We start from the raw sequence: 7092 nt of genomic DNA, 5'->3' as shown, positions 1-7092 counted from the left end.
ACTGGAGGCGACGGAGGTTGAACAGTTTCCCGTTTGTTCTGTAAATTAGCTCCACTCCAGTGGGGAGCTTACTGAGGGTGAGATGGAGCATTAGAGCAAGGAAGATCGAGAAGGGTGTTGGTGCGATGACACAGCCTGGCTTGACCCCGGTTCGTACGTGAATTGGGTCTGTGGTGGAACCATTACTTAGGATCACGGCTTGCATGTCGTCGTGAAGCAGGCGAAGGATAGTGACAAACTTTTGAGGGCAGCCAAATTTGAGGAGGACACTTCATAATCCCTCACAGTTGACAGTGTCGAAGGCCTTTGTGAGATCAAAGAAGGCCATGTATAAGCGGTTGGTGCTGTTCCCTGCATTCCTCTTGTAATTGAGGGGCAGTACTGAGGGAGCGCCGCACTGTCAGTGGGGCACCACTGAGGGAGCGGCGCACTGTGGGAGTGGCTGTACTGAGGGAGCGCTGCTCTGTCGGAGGGAAAGTACTGAGGGAGCACCGCACTGTGGGCGGGGCAGTACTGAGGGAGCGCTGCCCTGTCAGAGGGGCAGTACTGAGGGAGTGCTGCACTGTGGGAGGGGCAGTACTGAGGGAGCGCTGCACTGTCGGAGGGGCAGTACTGAGGGAGCACTGCACTGTCGGAGAGGCAGTACTGAGGGAGCACTGCACTGTCGAATGGGCACTACTGAGGGAGCGCTGCACTGTGGGAGTGGCAGTACTGAGGGAGCACTGCACTGTCGGAGGGGCAGTACTGAGGGAGCACTGCACTGTCGGAGAGGCAGTACTGAGGGAGCACTGCACTGTCGAATGGGCACTACTGAGGGAGCGCTGCACTGTGGGAGTGGCAGTACTGAGGGAGCGCTGCACTGTCGAATGGGCACTAATGAGGGAGTGCTTCACTGTGGGAGTGGCAGTACTGAGGGAGCGCTGCACTGTCGGAGAGGCAGTACTGAGGGAACGCCGCACTGCCGGAGGGGCAGTACTGAGGGAGCGCTGCACTGTGGGAGGGGCAGTACTGAGGGAGCGCCGCACTGTGGGCGGGGCAGTACTGAGGGAGCGCCGCACTGTCGGAGGGGCAGTACTGAGGGAGCGCTGCACTGTGAGAGGGGCAGTACTGAGGGAGCGTCACACTGTCAGAGGGGCAGTACTGAGGGAGCGCCGCACTGTGGAAGGGACAGTACTGAGGGAGCGCTGCACTGTGGGAGGGGCAGTACTGAGGGAGCGCCACACTGTCAGAGGGGCAGTACTGAGGGAGCGCCGCACTGTGGAAGGGACAGTACTGAGGGAGCGCCACACTGTCAGAGGGGCAGTACTGAGGGAGCGCTGCACAGTCAGAGGGTCAGTACTGAGAGATCCCATGGCCACTATCTCAAAGTAGAGCAGGGGAGTTGTTTGACTGTTTCTATACTTTTGGTGAATTTCATAACTGTGTAAAGTTGATGGTTAAAGTATTTAAAACTGCGAGAGGAGGAAATTAATCAGTGGCACAGATAATCGTAAAAATCAGATTAATGTGATTAATTTTTTTTCAGATTTCAATATAAGCTTAAAAGGGACAGAGAAAGCAAACACCAATCAAACATGATCAATTGATGACTATTCTGTCTGATTGGATCTTCCAGAATCCTTCAAAACTTTGCAGTAATTCAATCAAAGAATTCTCCGGACCTGCCCGCGGGATTTAATCAGAACTTTCACATTCCCTCACCTCAAATGGAAGGTCACCGGAATTCCAGGGGTTGGGAGAGGAGTTTGATGATTGGATTGGAGTTTCCAGGGGTTGGGAGAGGATGTTAATGATTGGATTGGAGATTCCAGGTGTTGGGAGAGGAGGTTGATGATTGGATTGGAGATTCCAGGGGTTGGGAGAGGTGGTTGATGATTGGATTGGAGATTCCAGGGGTTGGGAGAGGTGGTTGATGATTGGATTGGAGATTCCAGGGGTTGGGAGAGGAGGTTGATGATTGGGTTGGAGATTCCAGGGGTTGGGAGAGGAGGTTGATGATTGCATTGGAGATTCCAGGGGTTGGGAGAGGTGGTTGATGATTGGATTGGAGATTCCAGAGGTTGGGAGAGGTGGTTGATGATTGGATTGGAGATTCCAGGGATTGGGAGAGGTGGTTGATGATTGGATTGGAGATTCCAGGGGTTGGGAGAGGTGGTTGATGATTGGATTGGAGATTCCAGGGATTGGGAGAGGTGGTTGATGATTGGATTGGAGATTCCAGAGGTTGGGAGAGGTGGTTGATGATTGGATTGGAGATTCCAGGGATTGGGAGAGGTGGTTGATGATTGGATTGGAGATTCCAGGGGTTGGGAGAAGAGGTTGATAAGAACATAAGAACATAAGAAATAGGAGCAGGAGTAGGCCAATCGGCCCCTCGAGCCTGCTCCGCCATTCAATAAGATCATGGCTGATCTGATCCTAACCGCCAATCCACTATCACAGAACCATCTCCTGAATCTAACAGAATTAGACACATGAAATAGGAGCAGGATCAGGCTACACGGCCCCTGGGCCCGCTCCGCTACCCACAGGGCCATGACCGATCCGAACCTAGGCTCATGTCCAAATTCCTGCCCGCTCCCCGTAACCCTTAATTGGATTGGATTGGAGATTCCAGGGGTTGGGAGAAGAGGTTGATGATTGGATTGGAGATTCCAGGGGTTGGGAGAGGTGGTTGATGATTGGATTGGAGATTCCAGGGGTTGGGAGAGGAGGTTGATGATTGGATTGGAGATTCCAGGGGTTGGGAGAGGTGGTTGGTGATTGGATTGGAGATTCCAGGGGTTGGGAGAGGTGGTTGATGATTGGATTGGAGATTCCAGGGGTTGGTCACTCGCACAGCTGAGAATATGTTTCATTGCAGGATTTCCATTCACTTCCTGGGCAGCAGCAGGTCTGTAAGTTTAGCAATGGCTTCACTTCCCTGCTGGGCATTCTTCTGAAGTTGCTCCTGATTCACAGCGGCCCTGTGATGGATTTCCTTTCTTGCTTCGTCACATTTATCCTGGACCTTCTTAAACTTGTATTCAGACCCCTGCCCGCCCAGCAATGAGCTCAGCTCGCCCAGTTGACCTGCAAGGTACTTGTCGTGAATCTCCACATAGGTTTTTGACATGTCACCGATGTGGGTCATGATGCTGACTGCCTGGGACACTTGAAAGTTCATCATCTGACTACTGGCTAACGCACCTGGAGCACCCTGCGTGCCTTCACCACTCACCGCACTAAGTCTCTTAAATGTCTTCTGGCAATCTTCAGTTAATATTGGTATGATATGAATGAAGTTGATCATCTCTGACCAGTTGGACTTGATGCTCCCCAGTGCCCCAAGCCCTTTAGCCATCAACGCTACACGTGTGCTGATATCCATCTCTTGTGCCTGATTGTTCTTTATCTCTCTCAACAACGTCTCACTCTCATCACACGAACTTTTCATATTTTGGTGACATTCATTGTACATTTTTTGCGACTCCTCCAACTGGGATTGGACTTCCTTGATCTTCAGTGAGGCTTCCTCTCTAACCTTGCTGAGGAAACTGCTGATTTCAGGGTTTGATTCAGAGGATTCTTCGTCTTTCAGCTCAGACGCCAGTTGTATGAGAAAGATCAACCCTTTCCCCAGCTCCACCACCAGAAGCACTGGGCTGGTCACATTGCTCAAAAGATCAACAATCTTTGGGAGAAGCTTCTTCATCTGTTTCAGTCCTTCCAAACAGAACTGATCAATGAGAGCACTCGCCCTTACATTGTCGTATTCACTGGTGACTTCCTCACGTTTTCGGGAAGCCTCGATCCATTGCTTCTGTAAATTGCTCTTCTTCTCCTCTACTAGCTCATTCTTCTGTTGTGTTTCCGACAGGACTTTCCTTACTTCCCCCAGCTTATCCTGGCTGATACTCTGGGAATCTGTACAGGTCTCCAGCAGCTCACTCAGTAGATCGCTGAGATTGGAGAGCTCCTTTTCCACAGATTCGGCACATGTTTTGGATTTGTCTGCACAAACCCGAATGTTCTGCAGCTGCTTGGGAAGGTCTTTGTTCAGAGATGACCCTTCACCCACATTCTTCACATGGACAAGGAGGTCCTCACAACACATGCGGATTTTGTTCAGATTAGTGCGGGTCTGTTGAAACGAGTTTACGGTTTGGTTGCAAACCTCCATCAGGCACCTCTTGAATGAATCTGGACGTTTAAACAGGGATTTCTTGCCTGCACTGCCTTGGTTTAGTTTGAAGTCCTCCATCCTCGTAGCCAGATGCACCAGTTCACCCAAAATAGCGACAGATGTGGGTGCTGGCATCAGAAACTTCTCCCACTTGACCTGGAACTGCACCATCACATCAAAGCAAAGGAACACTTGCTGTTGGCTGTGGAGCTCGGTCACGTGACACTGCTTGTCCGACATGCTGATGTTTCCTGCAATGAGAATTCGCACAACTGGATTGGCTCAAACATTAACAGTTCTGTTATTGGAGAGAGAGGGTTCACATCAGAACAGGCCAGTAGTCAGCCTTGTACAACACAAAGACCACCTTTCAGCCTTGCTGTGCTGACTTAGATGATATAGGGCATGGTGAGGGCACGACAATTGGGCTCATTGACCTGGGCAAGGGAGGGGAAGATTTCTGAGCACCGTCCCGTGACTGCTGAGGGCATCAGCGTTGGGCGCGGTTATCAATAATCCAACAACATGCTGATACTCAGAGCTTCTTCTGTTCAGGTGGACCAGCACACCCATCCCCCGTCCCCCCCGTCCCCCCCACACCCGTCCCCCGTCCCCCCCACACCCGTCCCCTCCACACCCGTCCCCCCCACACCCGTCCCCCCCCACACCCGTCCCCCCCACACCCGTCCCCTCCACACCCATCCCCCCCACACCCGTCCCCCCCACACCCGTCCCCCCCACACCCGTCCCCCCCACACCCGTCCCCCCCACACCCGTCCCCCCCACACCCGTCCCCCGTCCCCCCCACACCCCATCCCCCGTCCCCCCCACACCCATTCCCCCCCACACCCGTCCCCCCCACACCCGTCCCCCCCACACCCGTCCCCCGTCCCCCCCACACCCCATCCCCCGTCCCCCCCACACCCATTCCCCTGTCCCCCCCACACCCAATCCCCCGCCCCCCCCACACCCGCCCCAGTCCCCCCCACACCCATCCCCCCCACTCGCGTCCCCCGTCCGCCCCACACCCGCCCCAGTCCCCCCCACACCCATCCCCGTCTCCCTCGTTTCCCCCCACACCCATCCCCCATCCCCCCCACACCCATTCCCCTGTCCCCCCCACACCCAATCCCCCGTTGCCCCCACACCCGTCCCCCATCCCCTCCACACCCATCCCCCGTCCCCCCCACACCCGACCCCATCCCACCCATTTCCCTGGCTCAAGCATCACCTCTGATGCACGGGTTACTCTCATTTCCGGGGGCCTCCTGCTACTATAAAGAGGCTGTAAGAGGACAGATGCCAGCTAAATCTGGCGCTATGCCCCCCACGTCATTTGTACGTGGCAGGTGAGGCTGGAGCAGCCAACGGCTGTCCTGGTGAGATGGAGATACATCCAGGTGCAGCAGTGTGGCAACAGCACTGGGGAATTTTCTCTCATTCTCTGCTGCACTCCACTTCGGGGTGGCAGGCGGTGACTAAGGAAGGATATACTTGCCATAGAGGGAGTGCAGCGAAGGTTCACCAGACTGATTCCTGGGTTGGCAGGACTGTCGTATGAGGAGAGATCGGGTCGACTAGGCCTGTATTCACTAGAGTTTAGAAGAATGAGAGGGGATCTCATTGAAACGTATAAAATTCTGACAGGATTAGACAGACTGGATGCAGGGAGGATGTTTCCCCTGGCTGGGGGGGGTCTAGAACGAGGGGTCACCGTCTCAGGATACGGGGTAGGACATTTAGGACTGAGATGAGGAGAAATCTCTTCACTCAGAGGGCAGTAAACCTGTGGAATTCTCTACCACAGAAGACTGTGGAGGCCAAGTCACTGAATATATTTAAGAAGGAGATACAGGAAACTTTGTGCTATCCGGCACCGACGGGACTCAGCTGTTGCCGTTCCCTCAAAACTGCCGGACACTCCAGCTGTAATGTTGAAGCATACGGAGGTTTTCATCTCCGTATCTGACAACAAACACTGTTGCTTAGCAACAGCTTCTAAACAGTCGGCAAGCCTCTCTGTAGCATCTCTAGCTGAAGCTGTTGCTTAGCTACAGACCTTGCAGAGCTTGACTGTTGAGAAAAAAGCAACGAAAAGAAACAAAAAGAAAAAATACGGCTCCTGATTTTTGCCGGTGGCTCGAGCTTGCCGGACATTTAGCCTCCGGATAACACAAAGTTTCCTGTAGATAGATTTCTAGACACAAAAGGCATCAAAGGTTATGGGGAGAGAGCCAGAATATGGTATTGCGATAGAGGATCAGCCATGATCATATTGAATGGCGGAGAAGGCTCGAAGGGCGAATGGCCGACTCCTACTCCTATTGTTCGATGTTTCGATGTCAGGAAGCACTTCTTCACACAAAGAGTAGTGGAAATCTGGAGCTCTGTTGAGGCTGGGGGTAAAGTGAAAAAGTCAAGACTGATATTGCTAGATTTTTATTAGCGAAGGTCATTAAGAGATATGGAGCAAAGGCGGATAAATGGAGTTGAGACGCAGATCAGCCATGGCCTCATTGAATGGGAGAACAGGCTCGAGGGGCTGAATGGCCTCCTCCTGTTCCAATGTTCAGAGATGTAGCCTTCTGCGTTTGTTTTTGTAACTGGCAGTTCCTGGAGTATATTTATATCCCACGATTGGGCGCTATGCTTCAGGAATTCATTGGAACTATAAATTCTCACATATAGCCGTGGCCATTACCAAGACCACAGGATGACGTTTATGGGGAGGTGCCTGAGGATTGGAAAGTGACAAATGTGACCCCATTGTTCAAGAAAGGGTGTAAGGACAATCCTAGTAACTACAGGCCGGTCAGTTTAAGATCAGTGGTGGGTAAAGTTTTACAAACAATAATCAAGGAAAACATTAATGGGGCTTGGAGAGGTTTAAGCTAATTAAGGAGAGCCAACACGGATTTGTAAAAGGC

General features: G+C 52.6%; 1 protein-coding gene across 1 annotated transcript; it reads right to left on the bottom strand.

The window, feature by feature from the left end:
• Positions 1 to 1486: 1486 nt before the first annotated feature.
• On the bottom strand, positions 1487 to 4734 carry LOC147083921 (uncharacterized). The gene has a single exon (XM_085980041.1). It carries the CDS (start codon positions 4403 to 4405, stop codon positions 2873 to 2875), a length of 1533 nt encoding a protein of 510 aa, XP_085836167.1. The 5' UTR covers positions 4406 to 4734; the 3' UTR covers positions 1487 to 2872.
• Positions 4735 to 7092: the final 2358 nt, after the last annotated feature.

This window comes from Somniosus microcephalus, unplaced genomic scaffold (assembly GCF_052327205.1).
Source record: "Somniosus microcephalus isolate GS21.2 unplaced genomic scaffold, FLI_Smic_1.0 scaffold14, whole genome shotgun sequence".
Classification (NCBI taxonomy): Eukaryota; Metazoa; Chordata; class Chondrichthyes; order Squaliformes; family Somniosidae; genus Somniosus; species Somniosus microcephalus.
The sequence above is the reverse complement of the archived record's forward strand: the minus strand, read 5'-3'. Positions and strand labels throughout refer to the sequence as shown.